This window comes from Equus przewalskii, chromosome 4, assembly GCF_037783145.1.
Source record: "Equus przewalskii isolate Varuska chromosome 4, EquPr2, whole genome shotgun sequence".
Classification (NCBI taxonomy): domain Eukaryota; kingdom Metazoa; phylum Chordata; class Mammalia; order Perissodactyla; family Equidae; genus Equus; species Equus przewalskii.
Window position 1 is genome coordinate 9,744,680 of NC_091834.1, and position 26,637 is coordinate 9,771,316.

General features: G+C 40.5%; 1 protein-coding gene across 6 annotated transcripts in view; it reads right to left on the reverse strand.

The window, feature by feature from the left end:
• AMPH (amphiphysin) overlaps positions 1–26,637 on the reverse strand; it is a 227,339-nt gene that overhangs the window by 4,561 nt on the left and 196,141 nt on the right. For 3 of the 6 annotated variants that reach the window (XM_070615428.1, XM_070615426.1, XM_070615430.1), the window contains 4 exons: positions 23,227–23,352; positions 6,746–6,955; positions 4,706–4,948; positions 2,050–2,151 (listed from right to left, as the gene is read on the reverse strand). In XM_070615428.1, coding sequence (XP_070471529.1) covers positions 2,050–2,151; positions 4,706–4,948; positions 6,746–6,955; positions 23,227–23,352 — 681 coding nt within the window. The remainder of the gene's footprint in view (positions 1–2,049; positions 2,152–4,705; positions 4,949–6,745; positions 6,956–23,226; positions 23,353–26,637) is intronic. The other 3 variants (XM_070615429.1, XM_070615427.1, XM_070615431.1) reach the window with 1 other exon arrangement.

Genomic DNA, 26,637 nt, shown 5'->3' on the forward strand with positions numbered 1-26,637 from the left:
CTAAGCACATTACAGGCCAACCACTGGAAACCAAAGATACAGAGAAATTCTTACAAAGCAGTCAGGGAAAAAGTCACATTGTATACACCAAGAAATGACTTTAAACAAGCAACAGCTGACTTCTAATATAAACAGTAGAGACTAGAAAACAAAGGAACAACATCTTTAAAGAGATGAAAGAAAATAATAATCAACTCAGAATTCTCTCTCTAATCTATCTAAGGATATAGCCTAAGGAAAATATCTTTAAAACTGAAGATGACTGAGACATCTTCAGATAAACAGAAATTGAGAGGATTTAGTGTCAGCAGATCAGCACAACAGGACTTGGTAAAGGAAATTTTTCATTTTTCAGGCAGAAAAGAAGCAAGACCAGCTGGAAACTCAGATCTGTAGAAGCATATAAGAGGACCGGAAATGCTAAGTATGTTGGTAAACACGAAAGACCAGCTTTTTTGCTCTTAATTCCCTTAAAAGATAACTTATGGTTCAAGCAAAAAATATGTTTATATTTTCTAAGTATATCTTTTTATATATTTTATAACTTTAGAATGGGATTTTTAAAGATTTTGAGATATGTACACACTTTTGCCTGATATTGGAAATTTATGCATCACATTTTTTCCTGAAGACTATTTCTAAGGTTTTAACAATTTTATTAATCCTTTCAAAGAAATGCATTCATTGGTCAATTTATTTTTATTATTTCCTTCCTTCTATGTACTTTGTATTTAATTTGATCTCTTTTTATCTTCTTAGGCTGAAAACTTGGAAATCAATGATCACTATGAAATATTTTTTAAACTTACACTGTGATTTCTTTGATCCATGGATTATTTAGAATGGCATTTTTTAAATTTTTAAATACTTGGGGCTTTTAAAAATGTATTATTATTATTTTTATTATTAATTTCTAATTTAATTTTTTTGTGCTAGAGACTTTGTTTAAACCAGCATGTAATCTATCTTGGTAAGTGTACTATCAAGAGAAACAACAAAATGTGGCACATGTAAGCCTTAAAATCCTAAGTAGTGACTTTATTTCGGGGCAAAGGGCTCATAAATCTCCTTGAAAATACTAGGGAAGTTATAGCTCTTCTCTGAAGAAAAATACGTTAAACAAATTTACACATTTTGCATACCATTTCAGGAGTTCACAAATCTTTTTTGTTTTTCGGGTTTTTTTGGAGAGGAAGAATTGGCCCTGAGCTAATATCTGTTGCCAATCTTTCTCTTTTTATTTTTCTCCTCCCCAAAGCCCCAGTACCTAATTGTATATCTTAGTTGTAGGTCATTCTAGTTCTTCCATGTGGAATGCCACCTCAGCGTGGCTTGATGAGTGGTGCTAGGTCCGTGCCCAGGATCTGAACTGGCAAACCCCAGGCAACTAAGCAGAACATGCAAACTTCACCACTCAGCCACGGGGCAGGGCCCAGGAGTTCACAAACCCTATGAACAAGAATACAACGGAGTTCTCTCGGTTCTTTAACATCAGACCTGTATGCTCAAAGATGATTTTTCTTTTTAGAGAACCTTTTAAAAAGTTGAGGTATAATTTAAATACGGTGTAATGCAAAGGTTGTTAAGTGTATAGGTCAGTGACTTTTGACAAACGCGTACACACGTGTAACCCTCACCCATATCAAGATATAAAACATTTCCATCCCCAGAAAGTTCCCTCATGTTCTTTCCTGGTCCCCTCCACACACCCAGAGGCCATTAACTACTCTTGAAGGGATTTCTAATGCACATGGATAGCGTCTGTATTTCCTCAAGGCTGGTGTTTCAGAGACGACACCCCTAGAAAGTGGGTATGTAATAAGAAATGGTCAACTATTTGTATAAAAAAGAAACAATATAACAGCATCCCAAGAGAGACGTGCTAAAAACCTAAAATTAGTGATGTGTGTGGTCACAGCCCTTAAATCCTTTTCAGAGCTGCCTTGGAGCATCTCAGAAAATGAAAGTGTCCTCAGGGAGTCACTGTGTCCAAGTGACCCTCAGGAAAAACCAATATAGCCTGTAGCACCTTCCAATCTCATCCTTTACCTGGTCAGCTTCCGAGTCCGAGGGGACCACCAGCACCACGTCACCTCTTTGTAAGGTAAGTTCATCAGAATTTGCTGCCTCAAAATCGTGCAGTGTTTCCACCTGCAAAAGATTGTAAAAGAACCAATCAATTTTACAAAGAAAAGGAGACGTAAAATCAGTCTCCCGGATTATCAGCAGGCACTCTGAGAAGCATCTCTAAGCTGGATAAAAAAGAGGAAGCTATGTATCACATCCCAAGGAAGGAAAAGGCCTCTGAAGGCAGAAAGGAAACCCTATTCTGTTTACTTAAAACATCCAATTCTGGGGCTGGCCCGGTGGCACAGCGGTTAAGTTTGCACGTTCCACCTCTCAGCGGCCTGGGGTTCGCCGGTTCAGATCCCAGTTGTGGACATGGCACCGCTTGGCAAACCATGCTGTGGTAGGCGTCCCACGTATAAAGCAGAGGAAGATGGGCACGATGTTAGCTCAGGACCAGGCTTCCTCAGCAAAAAACAGGAGGACTGGCAGTACTTAGCTCAGGCTAATCTTCCTCAAAAAAAAAAGAAAAAAAATCCAATTCTTATAGACTGATCCTGAGGCCACTTGGGTGTATATTTACTAGTGCAATGCCTTCTGCAAGAGTTGAAATGTTGTCATTAAATTTTAATTAGTCATATTTTTGTTACAGATTTGCATTTTATTATCACTGATGCTTTATTATTGTTTGTTTTTTAACCGGAACTAAAAATGTGCAGCAGAAAGTTCCTCTAACCCCAGCTTCTCAAATAATTAATAATTAGGAAAACCATCACTTGCATGTTATAAGGAAATCACTGCTGAATTAAACCCTGTGATCAATTCCTTTATAAATTAACTTCCGTCTCTATCTTACTCTTTAAACCATGCCAATCTGTTTCTTTTCTTTCTTTTTCTTTCTTTTTTTAACTGGACTATATGTGACATATAACATTGTGTAAACTTAAGGTGTACAACATGTTAACTTGGTACATTTATAGATTGTAACATGATTGCCATTGTACTGATAATTAGGACCTGTACCATGTTACATAATTATCATTTCCTTTTAGAGGCTGGAGTAATTAAGTTCTAGTCTCTTAGTAAGTGTGATGATTATAATATACTACTGTTATCTATATTCATCATGCTGTGCTGTAGGTCTGTAGGGTATTTTTAATATCATTGCAAGCTTGCACCCTTCAATAACATTTGTCCTATTTCCCACCCTTCCTTCCCTTTTTTAAAAAAATTTCTTTAAAATTTGATTATAGAAAATTTTTTTAAAATGCAGAAAGAATAGTATAATGAAGCCCATGGCGTCATCACCCAGCTGGAATAACTATTTAATGGCCCGTTTTACTTCTCCCATGTCCTCTCCTCGACCCCCCTGAGATTAAACAACTAGCTTTTGAAACGTGGATTTTGCATATAGAGTCATAAAATGTCAGATCTGGAAATGACGAGCTTATCTCCAAATTCATTTTTCTGATAAGAAAACTGAAGCCCCCCCCACCCCCCGAGAGAGGAGTTAAGTGATGCTCAGCTCACATCGCAGGTGGTGGGGGAAGCCAGGGACGGGCCCAGCCAGGGGGGGCCTCACGTGCACGCTGCCTCCTTCACTTCTTGTGCTTTACTTAAAACACAAGCCCTCACTAGCCACATGTCTAATTTTTTCCCCACATCATCTCATTCATAAGTCCATTATACTCGCTCTGTCCCCACGTGAGGTGGTAAGATAGCAGCTACTTTCTAATGAGCAGAGAGAGAGAGAAGAAAAACATAATGACTGTTACCATTCAATTCCAGCTCCACAAACACACATAAATGTAGTACTTTCTAAAAGAAAAAGAGCTGAATTTTGAAATGTAAAATCAAATATGAAACTTAAAATTCCCACCATATTCTATTAGGTAGGATTCTCTGCCTTCGACCCTTGGCCTAAGCCAGTGTTTTCAGGTATTCACAGGGGTTTCTGGTAAGGATCCATGGATTTATGAAGGCTCTAAGTAGCCATTTGATGGCCTCTCTGAGCAAAAACCTTCTTCCCATTAATTTGGCCTCTTTTTCTCTTCATTTTCATAGAAGCCCATTGATGTATTTATTCACTTACTTTTCAGGCACTTATTGGCTCCCTACTTTGGGGCATGCACAGTAAGGAGGTGCCAGAGTTGACTCAATGGTTCGTGTTTTCCACCCTCTGGAGGCGTGTGATCCACATGGGGAGCAAGTGAGCACAAGGGTAATTTCCAAGCCCTGATCAGAGCCCAGGCTGGAGGGACTCCCAGGGCTCCATGGGGAGGGGAGGGGGGAGGGGAGGGGGGAAGGGGGAGGGGAGGGGAGAGGGGAGGACCCTCGGGCGAAGCAATCCACCCATGCACCAAGGGACATATCATTTGCCCTGTGGCAAACTTTCCTTTAATTATGGGTTGTTACAATATGGTAAGACGTTACCGTAGTTCTTGTTTGTCCAGCAGCCCGTAAACCCTGCCAGGTGGCAATGTGATGTTGGGATGAAGGCGAGAGCAGTACGGAGAAAGAATACAGATTGCAAAGAGCAAAAGTAAAACTTGGAAAACCACAGGTTCAAGCAAAAGGGCCTCAAAGCAAAGGAAGGACAAATGGCCACCAGATTAAAAGAAAGAAACAATGGAAAGACCTTGTAGAGAAAGCCGGGCGGCACTTCCTGAGAGACCTCGCTGGCAGACAGAGCTGCAGGCGCCGGCTGGGAGTCCTCCCCGGCCTCCTGCTCCAAGGCCAGCTCTGGCGTCACGCTGGTGGAGACAGGAGGAGCAGCAGCATCAGTGGCCTCCTTGGACTCTGCACCGATGGTTATCTCGTGCTCTCCTTCCCCTTCGTTGTTGGAAGCGGGCTCGATGATGACAGAAGGGATGACCTTCTCCTGGAGGAAGGAAGTCATGGTGATACCCAGCAGGCCAGGGAGACAAGACTTCTGTGTTCTCCATGGGCTGCCTCTACCCCTGCCCCACCCTCCTTGGCTCCCACTTTCCCCAGCTCCCTCATTCAACAAAATGCCTGCTGTTTCCAAACTTTTCTGGCCTTCCACCTTGCAGGGCCTTCCTCCTGACACGGCCTCCTTTCTCTCTCTCCTAAGTCAGAAACCCTCCGTGGGATTAGTTTCTGCATGCTTGAACAATCACGCAGGCTGGGAAGAGTGAGGTTTCTGTGGAAACTGAGAAGAGGGACCGGAGACTGAAAGGAGGGAGCGTGGGCAGGGCAGGGTGGTGGCGACTGTCCTGAAAGCGACCGCAGTAGGATTCCAAGGGCGTCACATTCTTGCGGTGGTCCATTCTTGTCCCACTGACATTTCACCTCCCCTGAGTGCTTTTCTCTCTGAGTCCCATGGGACTCCCGAATGGCCTGAAACCATACTGTTGGCAAAGAGCTGGCCCATGTCTGGAAATAATCTCCCTGTCCTTTGCTTGTTGATTCTCCTTAGAGCCCACACTGCAGTTACAGCTTGAGGGGTTACAACCACCACCAACCACACCACGTACTCTATTTTCAGGGGGGAAAGCAGAACCAAAGGATCAAGACGTCCCTTTTGTCTTTTAACAAAGATGAGCAAGGAGGGGGGTTTCACCAGCTTCATGGAAGTCTGGAGATGTTTTCTGCCTTTCAGATCAAGTTCACACTCCTTCAGCTATCAGTGGACACAAGCACTTCCAGTCTTCAGTTTGGAGAAAATAATACCCTCTTTCAACAAGTCTAACAATATATACAAAATAATCCTGACATTGTGACAAGAAAAATCTCTCGAAAAAAATGGAACATACTTTTGAGTTATTTCTCCAAATATCAATACAATCTGTTTTTCTAGTAGGATGAAAGGGATAATTCAGTGTCAAGCTTTGAGTAAAGCTGGAGAGGTTTTTGGAAACTTATTATGAGTACAATAATCAGGAAAATAGAAAGTATAACATTAAGCCACTCACATTGTGACCTTCTAGAACACAGAAGAACCAAACATGGGGCTTAGAAGAGCGGTCCATGCTCTGGCACCAGGGTCTGAGGCTCCCACCTCATGGAATATGCAGGCTTGTTACCTAAATGCTTCTCTGAAGAACTGAGGAGCTGGGGCTGGGTCTAACTTCATGTATGTATTTAAGGACCCATTTTTCTTTTGAAAATGCAACATAAGGATCGGCATTTGGTGAAAGAAGCCTTAAGCTGGGGTGAATTTGGGGCACCCTAATAATAACCACTACAAAACAGTAATAATAGTAATATGATTTAACTACTAATACTGGGTTCTCACCACGTGCCTGGCAGCAGGCTCAGCACTTGACGGCTATTTTCTCATTTAATCCACACAACCACCCTATCATTCCATCATCTTCTCTTTCTCCTCCCTCCTTTGTCCTCCTTTTCATCGTCTGTGCTTCATTCCTTTTCTCCATAACTTTATTGCAGAGTTTCCTTTTCCCCTCTCTGTGCTTAAGTCCAGTCTGTCATAACACCGGGGATCTGTGCGGAAGCCCCCAGTGCTGATATTGCAGGAATGTTGCAATCACCCTTTCTGAGAATCTGATTTTTTTTTTTTTTTTGGTGGCATGTAATGCCACGGAATGGCTACAAACTTATTCTGCATCCAAAAGAGTTATCACCATTCACCAACAGACAGCGCATTCCAACCGGCACCATCTCCTGAGAACCTCCCCTTCACCAGGGCACTTACCGGAGGTGCTGCTGCTGCTGTTTCTTCTGGCTGAGATCTGTCGCTATCCACAGCCTCTGCGGCTTCAGCATCAATCCTGGCCTCCTCTAAACTTGCTCCTTCCCCAGCTGGAAGAGCTGCCTTCTCTGTCTCTGCTTCCTCCACCGGGGCCCCCTCCGCTGCCGGCATGGAGATTCCAACAGTCACATCAGCCTCAGTTCCAGGGATGATCTGTAAACCAGAAATCAAACAGGTCATGTCTGTATCTCCACGGGCCTCAACCAGAGTCAGCTCAGCCCTTTCACTTCTCTGTCTGCGGAAGCTCCTCAGATTTCAAAGCTTTCTTTGTAATGTACGGAAGCCCAGGATTCAGATACAAGAGGCTCACCTATCTGTTCAGCAAAACTCTGTCTTCTCTGCTTCCAGGGCACCCAACAATGTTCCATTCCCCAGCCTTCCTTGCAGTTAGCTGTATCAAGTGGAATTTGAGTACAAGTGACATTTGCCATTCCTGAGACATGGCTTTTAAGGTGTGGGGGGTCCCCTCTACAAGCTATTTCTATTTCTGTTGGTTGAAAGCAGATGATAGCAATGCCCTAGAGAACATCTCAGTCACCAAATGGAAGAGGTCTGCCCCAATACCTAGGTCATGGAAGAAAGCTGCATAAGAAAAGCGTCCTCATTATGCAAAGTCAGAATCTTCAAAAATTGCGTTTCAGTATAAACTTTAAAATCTTCATGAGGCAGGTCCCAGAAGCTAAATCACATTCATGGAAAAAAAAACACTAGGGAGCTTTCTCAACGAGACCTCTTGAAAATGAAGGGAAAATCAATTTTGTTATCAAATATGCATTATAATCAAAAATAAACCAGATTTTGGGTCCTTTACTGGGAGAAGTAGAATAAAAAAAAAAAAAATGAGTATTTTGTTTCTAAAGCCAGAACACAGTCAGAAGTAGAGATTTAAGTAGTATTTAAATCTTGCAATAATGAAACAAAGAAGCTGCAATCCGAAGTTTTAGTTTTTGAACAAATTGGTCAAATTGGTTTTGGAGTCCACATCTTTAACAAGACTCTGGTGTCAGCTTTGCAGAGCTGATTTGAGATGTTTAAATCAGAAAGACTGAGAAAGAATATCAGATTGATCTTATTGAATATACTCAGGACACATATTTCAAAAATTGAACCTGCCATCTGATGTGATTAGCATTAGCCGTTCCTCCTCTTTATTGAATAAACTCTGCTCAGTTTGTTCTATTAAATTAATGCTGCAGATATTAACTGTCAAGCCCAGAATCCTGAGACGGGCGATGGAGAGTGCCTGCGGCGTGGGAACCAGAAACAGGAGAGGGAGAGTATGAGTCACTCGTCTACAGTCACGGCAAGGGATTTTTAAAAACCTTCCTTCTGACCCAAATTTATTTTTATTTATTAAAGTAACCTGTTGCAAAATACACTGTTCTGCCACATATTTTACTTTGGGAATGAAAAATAATGTTAACAGCTATACTATTTGTTACATGGCCAAGTATTACTCATATTCTTAGAAACTGACTTCCTTCCTTCTCCTATGAGAATCTCTTATCTTGAGAATTTGGCTCTCCAAAGTGTGCAGGGATCCAAAATGTAGTCAATGCACAGCATGTGTTTCTTTTTTCTACCCTGTCATTAAAGTACATGGGCTCAGAAATCCTTTTACATGAACTGTCACATACTTATTTAAAGTGAATTTATAAATGTTGATAATTATTGAAGTGGGGAAACGGGTACACGGGGATTTCTATTTTGCTGAATGACTGCAAATTCCCATAATAAAAAGTTTATTTAAAAATCTAGGAGAATTGCATCTCTTGTTTTAAATAAACATTGCTCTTTTTATGTATTTGTCGCCATTGTCAAGAGAGTAATAATCAGAACATAATAGGAGAGCATCTTAATTCTAAGAATAATGAAACAACTGCTCACAGCTTTACTGTTGGAGAAATCAGCAAGCTTTCTCCAGGATCCTAAGGACCTAGCAAAGTTTCCTCCACATCAGAAACTATACATAAAGCCTATGAGCAAACACTGGATTTATGGACTCAAATATAGAAAGCAAGTTGTGTTGTCATCATTCTAAGTTACTTAATGCTTTCCATCTGTCTGGAAAATCACACCCAGGAAGTGCACATCCCAATGATTTCAACAACTTCGCACCAGATGGACTCAGGATACACGCAGACAGTATGGACAAATAGAGCCACACATACCAGCACACGCACACATCACACATACATATTGTTACATATGAAAAAGCAGCCGTTATGTTATTTCAGAGGCTACTTCTCAAAGTGATTACACATAAATTCTTCTATGCATACACGTTCCAAGGACACACTATTAGTAGTTGGATTTTACTATTAACTGAATTGAAACACCTCCAGAAGAGAATATATTTCTGTGAAGCATTAATGGTGTTGCCAAAGGTCATTTTTTGAACTCTCTCCATACAAATAGCATGTTAATAATGAGTCTCTGATTTATCTCTAGTGCTCTATATACCTACCAATTTGACTGTATCAGATTTTACCACTGCAAGATATACATGTTATCACCTTTCCTTTGCTAAATAATTTAAATATACCTCATTGGCTGGATTAGACCTGCCAGCGTGGCTGCTGTGATGCCAGCCACCAGCAGGTGGAGGCCAAGGGCTCAGTCTTGTCCACGGTCTCATGTTCACTGAACTCACAGGAGCAAATACCCCAGCTTCAGTCTATCAACGATTTACCTGATCTCTGTCACAAAAAAAGGGAGGGAGCACGTAGAAAATTCTTGGTAAGAATGATGGCAAACAAAAGTCACCAAAATACTGAAATTAATGCTGGTAGAGGCATGGTGTTAAGGAAATGGGCACTTCACAGAGAGGAAAAACCAAACAATTTGAATGACCTACTTGGAAAATGGAAGAAATGAACACTCCTCCATTCCGCTTTGAGTCCATCAGTAACGACTTCCTATTTCTCCAGCCAAAATTAGCACTTTGCTTTCACAGAGCTTAGGAACATTACAGAAACCGAGAAGGACTGTCGGTTACCTGTATTTCCTCATATCTGTCTGCCTCTGGCACTGCTCTGAAAATGAAGGGTGCCTCAATCCTCCCTTTATGTCTGGAATCTGTTCCACATTTTCGGCTCTTACTAAATATTTCCAATGCATATTTACTGACTGCAGGAGTAGGCCAACATTAAAATGGAAAACAGGATTCCATTTGCTTAGATTAGGTGTTAGTTCTAGATAAAATCAAAGAAAGATTGAAATGGTTTTCAAAGACAGAGTTATCCCTCTTATTATTATTATTTTTATACATTCTAGTTTGGTAGCTACTTGTAGATTTAAACAAGAAAAGCATTTTCTAGACTCTGCTTGCTACTGTAGATATTACACCTGCCAGGAAAAACCACAATGATAAATGACTGCTATTTGTTCGGGTTTTTTTAAGTGTTAACCACGGAGACCAAAGGACTCAAACTACTGAATACTCAAGTATTCAAGTTCTCTTAGTTCAAGCCTCTGATATTCAATGTTATTAAACTTTTCTCTTCATTCCAAATGTGAAGAAAAACACCATTACCCTATCTTACACCAAAACGGTACTTTCTAAATGCCCGTCGATGGATGAATGGATAGAGAAAATATTCACATATTTTATATATACACATATATATAAATATATAATGGAATATTGTTCAGCCATAAAAAGAAGAAAATCCTGTCATTTGCGACAACACAGACTCTAAACGGGTTATGCTAAGTGAAATAAGTCAGATAGAGAAAGACAAATACTGTATGATCTCACTTGCATGGGAAATCTAAAAACCCAAACCAAAACAACCCAGTTCATTCATACAGAGAACAGACTGACGGTTGCCAGAGATGGGGGGTAGGGGGTGGAGAAATGGATGAAGATAGTCAACAGGTATAAACTTCCAGTCATAAAATAAGTAAGTCATGGGGATGTAACGTACGGCATGGTGACTATAGTTAACAATACTGTATTGCATATTTGAAACTTCCTAGGAGAGTAGCTCTTAAAAGTTCTCATCACAAGAAAAAAATTTTTTTCTAACTATGTAAGGTGATGGATGTTAACTAGATTTATCGCAATGATCATTTGGCAATGCATACAAATACTGAATCATTATGTTGTACATCTGAAATAAACACAATGCTATAGGTCAACTATATCTCAATTAAAAAAACATAAAACAACACAAAAACTGTACTATCTGTTGGCCAAATATATTTACAGTAGAAAACATCTAATGCAAAGAGAAACTAAAAAAAAAAAGCTCTCCCTGCCCTTAGGCACATGTTGTTTACTGTGTCCACAAGGTCCAGGAGGCACGACCACCATGACTGTCGCCAATATGCACATTAACCACATAGAAATCACAAGAGTCAGAACGGACCATCTTTGTCTTAGTGATGGTGAGCGTGGCTCTCAATTTACACACTGTGCACATCTCACTGCTTTCTCATCTTCTGCCTCAACAGTCTCCTTGGCGGAAAGCAGTAAGGTTCTGGCATTCATGTCTGAGTCCCCTCCAACACCTAATTGCATTAGCAAAATGTTCTGGAAGTGGAATGAAGTGAATGCAATGCAGTGATGGACGCAGTATCCTGCAAAGTGGGGAAACAGAGCTGGGTGACGGAAACTAGCCAGTCCCTGCAGGAGACTGTGCCGTGGGTGCAGGTCAACCAGGACTGAGACCCCAGAGTAGTGAAGGTAGCGACAGGCTGCAGGAGAACTTGTAATCTCTGCCCTTCATGGAAGTTATTGACTGACTGACTTTATTCATTGTTTGCTTTCTTGGCAATATGAGCCCTGAATAAGGCCTGAAAAGCAGCCTGCCACTCGTGTAACTGGGCTGGATGAGGACAACTGAAGTGACGCCCTAGCACGAAATTCCATACTTATTTATATGGTAGGTTCTTTTAGCCGAAAACAGACATTTTTCCGATTAAAAAATAATGCATACCACAGGTTTAAAAATAATAAGAAATAACTTATGGTAACATTTTGATGTATTTATTTTTATTCATTTTCTATGCACATAAGGGCCTTATTTACTTGTTTATTTTACAACACACAGATCAAGTTTCTTAGAAAAATCCTATCAACGGCTATATAATACTTTATTGCTTTTTTATTTAACAATTTATTTAACAGTTCTATCACGGAACACTAGTTGGCTATATCCCTCACATATTTGATAACGTCTTTGCCTCAGGTCTGTCTAACTGTTGTCCTTTTGTCGTGCATGTTTCCCCCCATCTAGATGCCTGCAGAGCTTTTTGGTAAACTTTGAATTTAAAATTTGAAAAGAATATATCTAGAGGCTAGCCTCCCATTAATTCCGCCTTTTGGTGATTTCTTATGATCTGCACGCAGGAGTTCCTTCAGCTAGGAAAACTTCAGCTCATGCTTGTTCTCTCCTGTTAAATTGGCCGCTACACCTCTGCGCCATTCTGCAGTCTCTCCTTAGAGAATAGTAATCATCCATGAGTTGTGTCTTCAGTCTTTGGCCTCCACATCCATCACCTCTGCTTATGCTTTTTCTCTTTGTTTTAAGAGAACTCCTCCAGTTTGTCCTCAAATCAGGAAATCAATTCTCTGCATTGTTGCTTCTGGTCTTCACCACTTTTTATGCAAATTTTAATTCTAACATTACATTTCCTCCCCTTAAAATCTCTTCTTACATCATTGAGCTCCTTTCTCATCCACCTCATAAGCAAGTCTCTTTTTCATCTCCATGTGGTTACCTGATCATCTCATCTCTCATTTTTTCCTTCACATATTCAGGGACACCTGAATTTTACTGACAACAAAAGGCAGACAATTTTCAAATTTTTCCTTTGTACTTTTGGTAAATTTGGTTTTCTTCTGTAAAGTAAATTTAAACTCTGTATCTACTTTGCAATCTTTTCCTTATTCTGTATTGCTCTATATATAGGCCCTATGCTATTTTTAAAATATGCTTATTTGCTTCGTTATCTAAAACTAGGAGAAAACTCTAACGTTTCCAGTGGACATGGAAACATATTCTTTGCTCCATTTTACTCTCCACCTTGGGACTCTTAGATGTCCTTTCCAGAAGAGGGGCTGGGGAGGGATTTTTCAAGTGTCTGCACGTGACCACCTGTCTTGAATCCCCCAAAGAATCGTGTCAAAGGATGCACTGGTGTGGAAATGGCAGGAGGCCCAAGATGACCAGAACACTTCAGAAAGATGCTCCCATCCTCCTGGGGGTGACATGCCAGTCATCTTCTCCCTGGGGTGGGGATGGATGAGGCCCTCACACCGTTTTATTTCTACGCTGGGCTCAGTAACTATACTGTCTATATGCCTTCACTTGTGGAAAATTCTCCTGGGCTTCGTTAGTATTTCTAGAATCCAGCACTATTGATGCTTTGACCTTCTTTGTATATTTAAGTGCAAAGAGCATTCAAATAAAAAAAAAAAAAACCTGGTAACAGTGAATCTGGTAGGATGTTTTTGTGATTTATTTTTTAATGTTTTCAGTTTTCTCATACAATCTTCAATTATGCGCTCCTGGCATGCATTTCATTTAAAATACTCTTGGGGTAAATGACACAAATGATAAATAAAGAATGTAAGCTACATATTTTTAATTTTAGCCAAATGGTCTTCTACCCTGGCTAAAGGACATTGTATACCAGAGTCAGAGAGCAGCCATTCTTCCTGACATTTGCTCTTGGTAGAGGCGCTTCGCTGAAAGCTCACTGACTTCTAGGTTTACCAATTTACCCCAAACATGGAGAGTAATAATTCTGATCCACTGACAGGCTTCCGCTTGACAGTTTCAATACATGCACATTCTGTAGCCTGTGGGGGAAACTGACATTTACTGTGCATCTACAATTTTCCAGGCACTATCCTGGGTGTTTTACATTTATTGCACGTTATTCACCCAACAATACTATTAGATATCATTCTTGCTTTCTAGACAAGTCAACTAATACTTAGAGTTGAAGTAATTCATCCAGTCAGTGAACTAGGATTGGAAAAGTCTAACTCTAAATTCTGTGTTTTTTCACACCAATCCGCATGCAAAAAGACAACACATCTCTCAAATCAGCGAGTTCCAGAGTAATCCTGAGACCAGATGCCTCCACAGAACCCCTGCTTCCTACAGACAACGGCCAAACAAGTGATGTTTGACAAAGAATGCAAGGGTGTGCTAATAAACAGCCAATGCACTCACTTACAGTCTTGGAATGCTGTTCTTTAAAATGAGATGCATAGATGATAAATAAAATCTTTCTTTATTCATATACATGTACTATGTGGGCACCTAAGCGAATATGTCATAAAATCCCTCTTAATTAATAGCAAATTATATGATAAAAAGATATTAAGAAGACATTAGTTGTATACAATTTCTCCACATTATTTTTGCCTTGTAGTCTTGTAGATTGCACTCTTTAGAAAGATATATACAGAATTGGAAAGTGAAAAAGAAGATTGACTGGTCTTCTCCTGGCTTCATCCATTGCACTACAGAGTTACAACTGAGAACACAGCAATCAGGTTGTGAACTTTCATAGCTATGTTCACAAGTTAGAGATTAATATGATCCCACAGCTAGAAGGACCAGAGCGCTCATCTAACCCAATGTTCTCATGTTACAAGTGAGGGAATACGGTGGAGCGGGAGGAGCACTGGCGATGGAGTTGGAGATCCGAGTTATAGTTCTGCCTCTTCCACTAATTAGCAATAAGCTGGAGTGACTCCCTGAGTCTCTCTGGGAAGTAACAAAGGGAGATAAATATCACAGTGGGAATCCTGGCTACAGGCTACCATTGCCTTCTGCCCATCCCTTCTTCTGGATCCAGCTTGAACTCTTGACTTGTCTGAAGATCGTAGCATTTGAATAAAAATACAAGATTTTTTTCAGGATCCATTTTAAAGAAAAGCCCAAGAGGCAGATAGGGCCCCAAAGAGAAGATTCCTGTACTAAGACACAAGCTGGTGGCTGGTGCTCCTCTTCACACAAACTATATTGAAGACACTGGAGGTCATAATTTTCCTTCAGCACGACTGTAGGGGTGAGCTCCCCCCTGGACCACTGAGCCGCCAATGGTGTTCCTTTCAAAGGTGGCACCTGGTATTACAAACTTCATTTGATACATCTGTGTGCTTTCTTTCTAATAAAGGAATTTAGTGGGGTTTTTTTCCCTGACCCTCATCTCAATCATCTTTTTCAATCTACTCTCCTAGTATTGCCTGCAGTCCTGTCAGAAACCCTCAGCAGTCAGGTCCCAGTGCGACTCAGCTGCTGGCAGCAGTGTTGCCATGGCAACATCTGTCAGAATTAGCTCCATAACATCTTTAAAAACTAAGATCTTCTGCAGAAATGTCAAAGTCAATAAATTTTTGGTTAATTTGGTCTTTAAGGTCACGGCAGAATATCCAATAATGATACATATTAAAACATTAAAGTTTTAATTAGAGATTTATTTGCAAAGTGGATAGGAGAAGTGGATTTATCTTTTGAAGCAAAGGCAATATTGTGTACTGCACACTCTCCAAGATGGGCACACAAGCAAGTACTAGTTTCTGAAGTAGCCACAAAGCAGAGCCTCAATGGAGGTCACAAATAGCTTGTCAAAGAGGCGGTTTAAGGAAATGCCTTTACAGCGCAATAAACATTTTACCTTGCCTGGCTACATTATCTTTGAACGATATATAGAGCATTTGTTGCCACTGCTCAAACTGCCTTCTTGTGAGGGGACCCAGGCTTGGGTTGGCAGGAGGCAGACGCAGGGCTTCCAGATACACCCAGACGTGAGACCAAAACATGGTGATCTGCAAATTATCGAAATGTCATCATGCTCTGTTGACAAAACCCCAACCCTGACCCTGCCAAGAACCACATACACCTCCCCAGACAGCCTAGGATCTGGCCAGATGGTAGTATGGGGCCTGAATCTTGAGCAGGGGTAGGCAATTGACAATTGTACTTGAAAGACTCAAGTGCCAACTCTGTGATGTCACAGCCTTTGAGTGGTCCATGGCATTGGTGAGTAAAACCTACTCCATGATAATTTGTCACCCAAGTGGCTAGCAAATAGAGGCTGGAAAAGAAGCCATAAACAAAGGGTGCCCTCATTATCACAAAAGATGTGGAAATCCTTAGTTTTTTAATCTAGTAAGTTGTAGATTTTTGAGAGCAGGAAGAGAGTTCATCAGGCACAATCCTCTTAAAGAAGAGAGAAGAAAACTGGCAGAGAAGGATCCAATGATTTTCCAAAGGCCACTTCACTGGTCAGACACGGAACTAATTCTCCAGACTCCCAATTCAAGAGTCTTCCCAATACATCCTCTTAGACACTTGCTTTGCAGCCAAAGTGAGGGATTAGGACACACGTTGCCTCTGAGAAGCTCAACGTTGAGGCCACACAAACATTTCTGTTTCATTTTGACCCCTCAGCAACAAACCAGGAATATCCACCAAGCCTACGCATCAGTTGTAGAAAGTCCTGAAAGACTTCAGCCCGGTTGCGACCCTGATAGCTTTAGTTAGATGTGATATGAGGTTAGTCGATAGACGGACATTCAGAAAATCTATTCTTTTTATAAACATAGCCTCTGGCGTAGTCAAGAGATAGATATCTGTAGGTTAAAATGCCAGGATTTGAATTTCATGTCATGACTTTCCGGGTGTGTGGTCTTGGTGAAACCACTTCAACTCTCTGTGTCTCAGTTTCCTTAATCTGTAAAATGGGGTCATGATGCCTAAATAGTGCCTGTTTCATGCATTGCTGTGGGATAATGTGCATCAATGATCAACACTCGGTAGTATCTATTATTACAATATGGCCCTGTTTACTATAACTTAGCTCTCTTGGAGGTTTAGCTGTCCTGCCTTTCACTTGAGGCCACACACAGTAATTCTCAAAGGCAGCATTTGAGCTGTTTGAGACTCCATGTTGGAACAGAGGCAATTTGCCAGAGAAAAGGAAGGGACCTCTGATCTCAAATCAAGAACATTTTCCTGATCATACCAATGGTTCCAGGCCATGTCCACTAATGAGGAGTAGTCTGTGTAAAGGGCCTTTCTACCCTAGAGGTGGTGAGAGAATGGACAAAACAACAAAGGGCAAGAAATGGATGCGGAATTGCAACAGTTCTATATTATTCATGGACCAAATAAATCTCAGCATGGACACGTGTAGAATGAGAGAGCTGAGCCAGTGGAACACATCTTTAAGGTTTTGCCAGGGCTAAAATCTGACTTACAGGGTGGGACTACAATTGATGTTGAGAATGTGGGAGATGGGCGTTATTGTCTAAGCAGAGTTATCTTTATAACATTTGAATGGGTCTGGTCTTACACAGGCTCCCCAGCTGTGCTGATGGTTTCCTGAATGTTCCCGAATGGTTTCCACAGAGGCTCGAGAATCGAGCCCAATATGCACTAAGAAGAGAGAATAGGGAGCGTTTATTAATCCTGATGTTAATTACAACCGAAGCCACGTCAAAAACATCAAGCTAAAGCACTAGATTTAGTATGTGACAAAAAGTATACGGCAAACTAGACACAAAAAGGTCACATATTGTATGATTCTACTTATATGAAATACCCAGAGTAGATAAATCCAGAGACAGAGGGAGGACTGGCAGTTACCAGGGGCTGGGGGAGGGGACAATGGGGAGTAGCTGCTTAATGGGGAGGAGGTTTTAATTTGGGGTGATGAAAATGTTCCGGAACTAGATAGAGGTGATAATTGTACAACATTATGAATATACTAAAGCCACTGAATTGATCACTTTAAATTGATTAATTTTATGCTATGTGAGTTTCACCTTGGTAAGAAAAAAATACATGCCAAAATTAACAGTTAAGAATCACTATAGGGGCTGGCCCCGTGGCCGAGTGGTTAAGTTCGCGCGCTCTGCTGCAGGCAGCCCAGTGTTTTGTTGGTTCGAATCCTGGGTGCGGACATGGCACTGCTCATCAGACCATGCTGAGGCAGCGTCCCACATGCCACAACTAGAAGGACCCACAACGAAGAATATACAACTGTGTACCGGGGGGCTTTGGGGAGAAAAAGGAAAAAAATACAATCTTTAAAAAAAAAAAAAAAAAAAGAATCACTATATACCCATCATCTACAAATGGCTTCTCAATAGTGGGAGAGCAATCTGAAACCTGATGTTCAGGTTCACATATAATTATAATAACACTCTGAACAAATGACAACATTATGCAAATCCTCACACGGGCCTGTTCAAGAAGGAGCTTTAGAATATTAGATCCCAGAAAGCAGGGAAGATGGTTTGTGTGTGCTCCTTAGCAGTTGGCAGGTGGTTAATGAATATTCAATGTCAGCCACATAACCAAACAGTGATGCTCCCATTTTCCAGACATGGAAACTGACACACCCAGGTCCACCTGCTCTGTGAGGTGTGAGGTGTGGGGAGCTGTCCACCATCTTGTTACTTTCATTTCAGTCTTAGCTAACTTCATCTCTTTCCTGTGACTCGGCACAATGGTAGGGAGAAAGAAAGATCCAGGCCCAGCCACTTGTGTCAATTTTGTATACGTCTCATTTGCCTTTTTTCTCTTTCTACGACCACCTGAAGGAGGATGCAGCCTGTTCTCCAAATGCCCGCATCTCCCTGGCAATGAAGGTAGGAACATTCCCTGTCAATGGATCCGGCATGAAGGGCCCTAGAAGAAAGCCTTCTTAGGAAGGACAGAGAATTTTGATGGGACACAGCTTCTTTAGGAACCAAGAGGAAATCTGTGCTGATGGGGGAGACTGAGTCTCTTAACGTTTCTAACATGCAGCAAAATGAAAAAGGAGGGTGTTATCTTCCGCATCTGTTGCCTTCTCCTTCTCAGAGGTGCCTCTCCTTCACCAACTTCTGCTTATCTGGGGGAAACCACTTTTCATGATCATAATGACAATACTGATATCAGCAAACTGTCATCGATTGAGGAACTCTATGTGCTGGATGCTCAACTAGTGGCACGTATTATTTCCAAGCCCTCACAGGAAACTTTGAAGGAAGTCATTATTAACTCATTTACATTTGAGGCAACTGGGGCTCAGCTGTCACAGAGCTACTGTGAATCATACTAAGAGACGGTACAGCTTTTGATGGCAATAAACAGCTTGTTTTCCCTAAATATAAAAACCAATTATCTGAATGGAAACAAAGAGGAAGAAAATGACAGTCTAAACATCTATGTTTTAAGAGATCCAGCTGTGGTCTCTTTCAGGACCCCTAGATTATATTGTCAATCAATCAACAAGTGAATGACCGAGAATTTACTGGGAATGTAGTATAAATACAGCCTGCTCTGTGCTGGGAACAAAAAGGAAACAGTGCCATTAGTCTGGCCTGAGGGGCACTGAAAATGTAATTAGTTGCTAATGGGAACACAGCCAAACTCAGAGAAAACCACCATTCCTATGATTTTGTTTTTTTCTGAGAAAGGTAAAAAGGTACATCCATCTCCAAGGCATGTATATATTTAGTTTAATTTAAAGCAAACATGCTTCAGAGTGAGCCCTTCGAGTTTGGAGAACACTCTATAATAAGCAATCAAGTGCCTCTGGCTTCCTCAGATCTTCAGCATCTTCCTCTTACATACCAGATGCTGGGAGCTCACATCTGGAGGCACAGTGCAAGCACAGGCTCTCATGCTTACTCCGTACAAGGAGAAAACTCAAATGCTGTTCCCCAAGCACATGACTGTCACAGAAGGAGGCCGCGACCACTGTGTAATGTCGACCTCCTCCGCTAGTCTGTGTGAACTACGATGGCAGGAGCCATGTCTACTTACTGCATCATCACACTCGCCAGATCCAGAGCAGAGTCTGACATCTAGCAAGGACTCAACTATATTTGACAACTGAACGAAGGAGGAAACTAGCACAAGTATTCTATTCAAGCAGACAGAAATATTCATAGCAAGATGAAGTGGAGAGACTGCAGTCTGCCATATATACACATCTATTTGCCCGTTTAAATTGGTCCCAACAAGTCAACTTGAGTTTGGTGAAATTTTTAAAAAACAAAACATTGCAAAATCAAAAGTAAGAGTCTCCAAAATAATGTGTCAGTGTTTCATCTTCTAGAATTCTCTACCAATTCTAAAAACAACTGCACCTTGGTCATTTCCCCACTTACATGTTTTGGAAACAGTGCTAATAAATTTAATTACAGAACATTATTTCTTTAAAAATAAAATGCAAAAAAAAGGGTATTGGCCCAGTTCACATTATTTGAACAAAATACAGGAGCCGACAGAAATTTAGAGAAAATTAGAAGGGGACTCTTTGCAAGAAAATGGGAAAATGTGAGTAAAAATCATCTTTATGGGCTTTTTAACCTAATTCTCTGATACATATCTGAAACAAATATTGATCATTTTTTTTCTAAAGAAAATTTTTATTACTTCTGTAACAGGGAAACATCTGGAGAAGAGGTAGCAAGTGTTGGATTTTAAAATGCATCCTGCAGATATACTGGTAAAATTGGGTGTAGTAGGGAAAAACCAAAGACAATATTAGCTACGTGGGGAATAAAACAACAAACAAAAATGTAATAATTAAACTTTTCTTGAAAGCCCCAGGTTTCTTTGTGAAACACTGCTAAAATTTCCTGTTTTTGAAATTACATTTGTCTCTTTGTTTTGTTTTTTTTTAACAAACCACCAAAAACTTCGCCTCATATGAAATGCATTCTGTCAAGACTCGAAATAATAACCATGTGGTGACATTTCAGCAGTGAAAAGGATGACCTCAAAAAGTCATGTCAACCCAATCCTGACTGATGACAGCCATAACCACGCTGTTAATTAATGCTCAGGATACAATGTGGATTTTTATGTCTTTACAACTAAATGCCACACATCTAGCAACAGAAGAGACCTTTCTTTAGAAAAAATAACACTAATATTATGTTAGATTATTACGACTAGAAGAAAGGACCTATACATCTAAGTTAGAGAACAAAAATATATTCTATGTGATCTTATTTTCCTAATAGAAGGGAGAATGTGGGGAAGAAATGACTTTATCCAAGTGTGTTAATTTTAAAAATATGGAAGGTAGCCACTTTTGATGAGCATTAGGCAAATTGAACTGCTGTAAGCTGCCCTGTCGCGGTTAACGCTATTACTATTATTTTTCAGTCCATACAAGGATGGAGAAATGAACCACTTGAACTTCTTCTTCTTGGAGACGGTGGCTCACACGGTGAGCTCTGTACCAACTGTTCTTACATCACCTCTGCGTCTCAGCAGGTAGGTGCCCGAATCCTTCATAAGACTCTCCAAACTGCCTTGTATTTCACAAGGAATCTAAATTTTTTAACCTCTAAAGTTTATAAGCTTTAGGAGACAAGGATTTTCAGAAGGAAGAACTCTCCCAAACATCTCCTTACCCGACATAAGGGAAGCTGGTTTTAGTGATGGTTGATGCTTATACTATATCGTTTTGTTAAATCTTTTTAATATCACTTGCTAAAAAGATGACAAATCTCTTATAAATCTTTACACATAGTAAGTATGACCAAGTTGGTACTTGATAATTGGTAGCTGCAAATATTTTTACTGGAAAAGCAATGAACTTAGATTCTAAAATACCAAAAACCTACTTATATAAGTTTGTTAAAAAAAAAAAGGATGGGTGTGAGAGCTGTGTGGTCATGACCCTCCAAGAAGGGGTCATGGAGAACCACGGAACCTGTATTTAACATGCCAGCTTGTCTATTTCACATCTCCAATCTATTGTATGACATCAAATGCCTATGCTCAAAACCAAGGGCATGATGGCATTAACCCTTATACTGAGTAGTCTGGGGCATGGAATCAATGTAGTTTGAAAGCACTGGTAAAGATGAAGTCTGTGCTGCTATTCAAAACAGAAATTTGATGAGAACTTTCCAGAATTGAAGCAATTTCTAAATCAATATCTGAACCTAATCAAATATCTTTTTACTTCCCTGGCATCATCTATATTCTTTTTTAAAATCAATTATCTTCTAAATTATAACAGTAGTCAAAAATTCAATTGTACCTTTCCCTTATTCTGTTACTTCAATAATCTTAAAGCCAAGTTGGGTTGACAGATCACAATCTGACACCAAATGAAAATGCTCTATCTGCACTGAGTTACTGAGATCACCAGTGAATCTAGGGGTGACAGTCAGGAAGAAAACCCCCGGACACCGGACCACAGAGCCTCAGCACTCCCCAGGCTAAAGTCTGTGCAAGCAGCACTTCTGGGAAGGACTCAATCAATCTAGTGGGACACATTTCTTGTTTTCCCTACAGGACTTGGTCCAACTCTATATCTGTGAATGGAAAATACGATCATTTTTCTTGAGTTATTCTCAATTCGTATTTCCCATCACCATCTTGCCCTGTTATTTATTTTTCTACTCTATTAATAAACTATAGATTTGATAGATGACCTATCCTTTTCCTGGTAAATAACATAGGGAACCAAGAGCAAGAGATATAACTTTTATTTCTTGTTATCTAATCTAGACAATGTTATTTTGGGGAATAGGGAGATTGCTTTTCCTCTTTGTATAGATTCTAAAGGTTGTGGTAAATGGTACCCTGACTGAAATTTTTGGGAAATACTTTAACTGCACTTCATAACCTTTTTTACTCTCCACGGGTGTTGTGAATTAAATTTTCCTTGTATTATTATTCTACGCTGTCATGAGTGTTGCACTATCCAATTCAACATGGTGCACACAGAGCTCATCCCAGCTTGTGACGGGGTGTGGTATATGGCTGCATGGAGCAGGGTAAGAGGAGGTTTCCAGGCAGGGAGATGGGTCTCCATCCTTGTACAAAATACATCCTCAAGGTCTCCTATTATACGAGCCAGCACCAGACTCAATTTTGAGCAAATGGTTGTACACATAGGAATCCTTATAGATTCATGGATTTATGATATGGGATTTCAATCCTTTATTGGGCCTTAATCAACTTACAAAACTAATATTGTAAGAAATCAATATGTAGACATAACCAATGAAGTTAGTATCCTGCTGTTTGTCACCTGAAGGTTGGTCTCTAATGCAGGCATATCTCCAGCTGTCACAGGTAGAGTACAACGTTAATAGTTCTGATTATTTGTGATTTCTATAACCCATCTACCATGAAAGGGAGATATCAGAAAGAATCAAGGCATCCTTTTCTGAGAACCAAGCCTGTGACTGCATGATAATTTTCTCTAGATCACAAGAGCCGGTCTCTGGATATCTTCCTTTTTAAAAAATAAAAGTGAAGGGAGTTTCTCTGTCAAAGGAACAAAGGTTATTTGAACCTGGGGAGCCATGATGGACATGGAGGTGATTTCGTCCAGGTGAAGCATGGATGAGAAGTGAGAAATGGGGTCATGAGATGAGCATGGCTGCAGCAAGGGAGGCAGGTGGAGGGTGGGAGGGAGGTGGCGCTCACCACAGCCCCCTCCGCTGGCTCCTCAGCCTGGGTGTCCAGTCCAGCTTCCAGCCCAACAGCAGGTGTTGCAGCGGCAGGGGGCTCCTCTGCTTTCGGCTCTGTGGGTGGAGCCTGCTCAGATTCAGCCTTTGATTGTTTGTTTGGAGGGTTAGAGGAAAAAGATTCAACACGTGAATAGACAACATTACAGAATAATGGACAGTTAAGATTTTCATCATCATCCCACAGGCAGTTAGCTTCATTAAATCTGTGCTGGAAAAAAGCCCCACATTTGACGTCACAGGTCTTTACAGAACTGAAAGGTCTAGGAATGGACTCTTATTAAGCTTCTTTTTACCATCATCTGTCATTTCCTTTGAAGTGAGACAACGACTAGCATTTTGGCTACTCAGTTTACTTACTTACAAGTTACTCACTTTCTCATGATATCTATTAAGAGATCCTAAAATGGTACTTTCTGCTACTTAGCAGAGAGAGAAGAGATCCTAGGAGCTCCCAGCCTTGCCAGTTGGAAGAGTGAGGAAGAGCTCACAGGACACACTGCCCGGGGACCTCCCAGCTCTGTTGACATGCATTACACCAAAAAAACTGAGGGGTCATCCCAATATTCAGATCGAAATGCATTTATTTGCACAGTTAGGTCATTATAAAGCTAGTGTGTCACTGCCAGGCTGGGAGGAGCACACCCAGCTCCCTGGCAAACAGCCACCACAATCATAGACACTTAGCTGCCTTGAACATTCCTGTTCAATCCTTTCCCCTTTTCCCTCCAACAAAATCCTTCACAGTCACTTTATTTCGTATAATAAACTAATTCTTTAAGGAAGCACAGGGCAGTATTCTCCGGGGCACCAATTAGACTCTTCTAATTGTGTGGACTTTTCATCCCACTGTGACCCATATGCATAGACATCACCTTGATTCCAATTATAGGCAGAATCAGGCTTCTGGGATCTCTTAAATGCTTAGTTTTAAAATTGGCAATAGTAAATAACAGGCCATTAAACACAGCACAGCAAATGCCTGTTACCACAGTTACTGAAAATGATCCTTCTTTATCAATTTTGATTAACATAAATAAGCATATGTATTTAGAGTGATTATTTCAGTAAATGGATGGGCACTAGAGGGCATGTTAAGATCCTTTTCCATCAGAACATTTAAACTGTAAAAAAGTTTAAAGGCGTTTTCCTACAGGAGTAAGAAGTCTCCAATCAACACTTTGATTGGAGAAACCAATAACTTCTGCCAGACTCACCAATCAACAGCCACCTCCAGTTCTTACATCCACCTAAGTTGGTGCACATGACAAGTTCCATAGAGAAGTAATGGAAAAGTTATGCTGAGATATGGAAAATGAATAATGAATAGCCTAGTGTTGGATAAATACAAAAAATAATTGTCTTGTGCCCCCACCAAATCCACCACTGAGATTCATGCCACGATCACACTGCCCTTCTCTTCAAGGGGCATAATAAAATGAAAGGACACTGGTAGATAAGTATGCAGAGATTGGATATTTTTATGGGCTTTTATAACCTTTAAAAGGTGATCTGACACAATTGTTAAGAAAGGCGGAGATAAAAATTCACTCTAATATACTCTCAGGAGTCCTTTATGAGAAAAGATTTCACTTTTATTGTTCAAAAAGAATTATCTTTGTAATGGAATCAGTTTTCATAGCAGCAAAGAGATATTGTAAGCTCTCAGGGTATGATCTTACCATTTTGGAAGTCAAGGTGATTTGCTACGAGAACATGTTATCAAATGACCTACACAAGGAAGAATAGGAAGGGTAATTTGACAAAGCACCAAGAAATCCATATGCAGATGGCTGTCCCCCTGTGAGCTAAGTCTACACTATGGAAAGAGGAAGTCTGAAGTCAGATGAGGAGCCAAGAGAAGTTTCAAAATATGAGTCAAATAAATATATCATTGTATATTTTTTAAAAAACACCAAATGTAAAGATAGCTTAAAATGAAAAAAATATTTGCATCAGAGTCTGGGTTTCTGGGAAGACTGAAGAAATTCTGAAGTTTTACAGGAGGCAAGAATAAGTGGAGTGATTTCATAAATGAGTTGAACTGCATTTGCTTGCTGAAATCAGACAATGCAACAGACACATTGTATGAAGAGGACGTAGGATTGGTTATGTCCCCACAAGTCACAACATTTTCCCCAATATTATAATATCACACCAAATATTACAATATAGCAATACAACTTAACTAAAATTCCAGGCGATAACTATAATTCACCGAATGATGAGTAAGGATGAAACATGAAAGCACGATTGTACACAAAATTAGCTACTCAAATTTGGAAATAGAAGTCACTTTTCCATTCCTTCTAAGATAATGTAAAATCGTAAATCCTTTGTCAAGATAGAAAGAAAAATAAAGGGAAATTGTGACAATCTCTCGTGGAAAGATCTAAAATAGTCCCTGTTGGAATTGTGTCTTGCTTCAACCACTTTTTTTCTACAAGATGCCTCCCTTGACACACTTTTTTTCTACAAGATGCTACCTTGCCACACCTATTTTGGAGCTCTGGTAATGAATCCTTATTGTTTGCTGGAATAGCAATCATTATACATTCAGGGGAGTAAATATTCTTTATTTACTGACGGCAGCAGGATGCCATAATGGTCTAACTCTAAGACTCATACATGGAATTTTTCCTTTAGAACAAAAAAAGGAGTGTAGCCTTGGTGCACATTTTCCAGCATCCTCTGTGATAAGATGGAAGGTGGGTCAATGCAGAGCAAGAGGAGATGGGTCACGACAGCAGGCTTAAGAGTCTAGTCACACTCCAATATAGCATTTGCCTGATAGTCTTGCCTCTCCAGTCCTGGGAGAGCTAATTTAGTGAGAACTGGAAAGGACCGTGCAGCCAACTCTGAGCCCTTGGGCAAAGCTTGCAGATTTGAAAGAGTTTGAACTTTGACTCAAGGAATATGCCATGGGGCTGTAAGATGCAGCCTGGGAAGACGTGCAGCTGACAACAACTTCAACATCCACCTCCCTCAGAACAGTCAGTGAACCAAATGTTGGGAAATTGTCCTGCCCCTGGGAAGCCTTTGTATAAACACAACTCAGTCGGAGATACAGATTCACTGTGACTTCCTAGCTCCTCACAGGGCAGAGCCACAACTGGCAGCATCTGCAATGCTGGGCATGACACAGTTAAGTTCCCCAAAGTAAAGAAGATTCAAGATGTCTGCTTCAAAGAATACATATCGAGAGAAGGGGAAGGCAGGCAATGGAAGCTCCTAAAACCAGCTATGGGGGCTGGAAAGATGTTCAGAGAAATTTAAAGCCACTGATTCTACGCCTGGACTTTTGTATCAAAGTAATAGGTGTGAGTTTAATTATGATCCATTGACTCTCCTTTTAGACCAGTATTTCTCC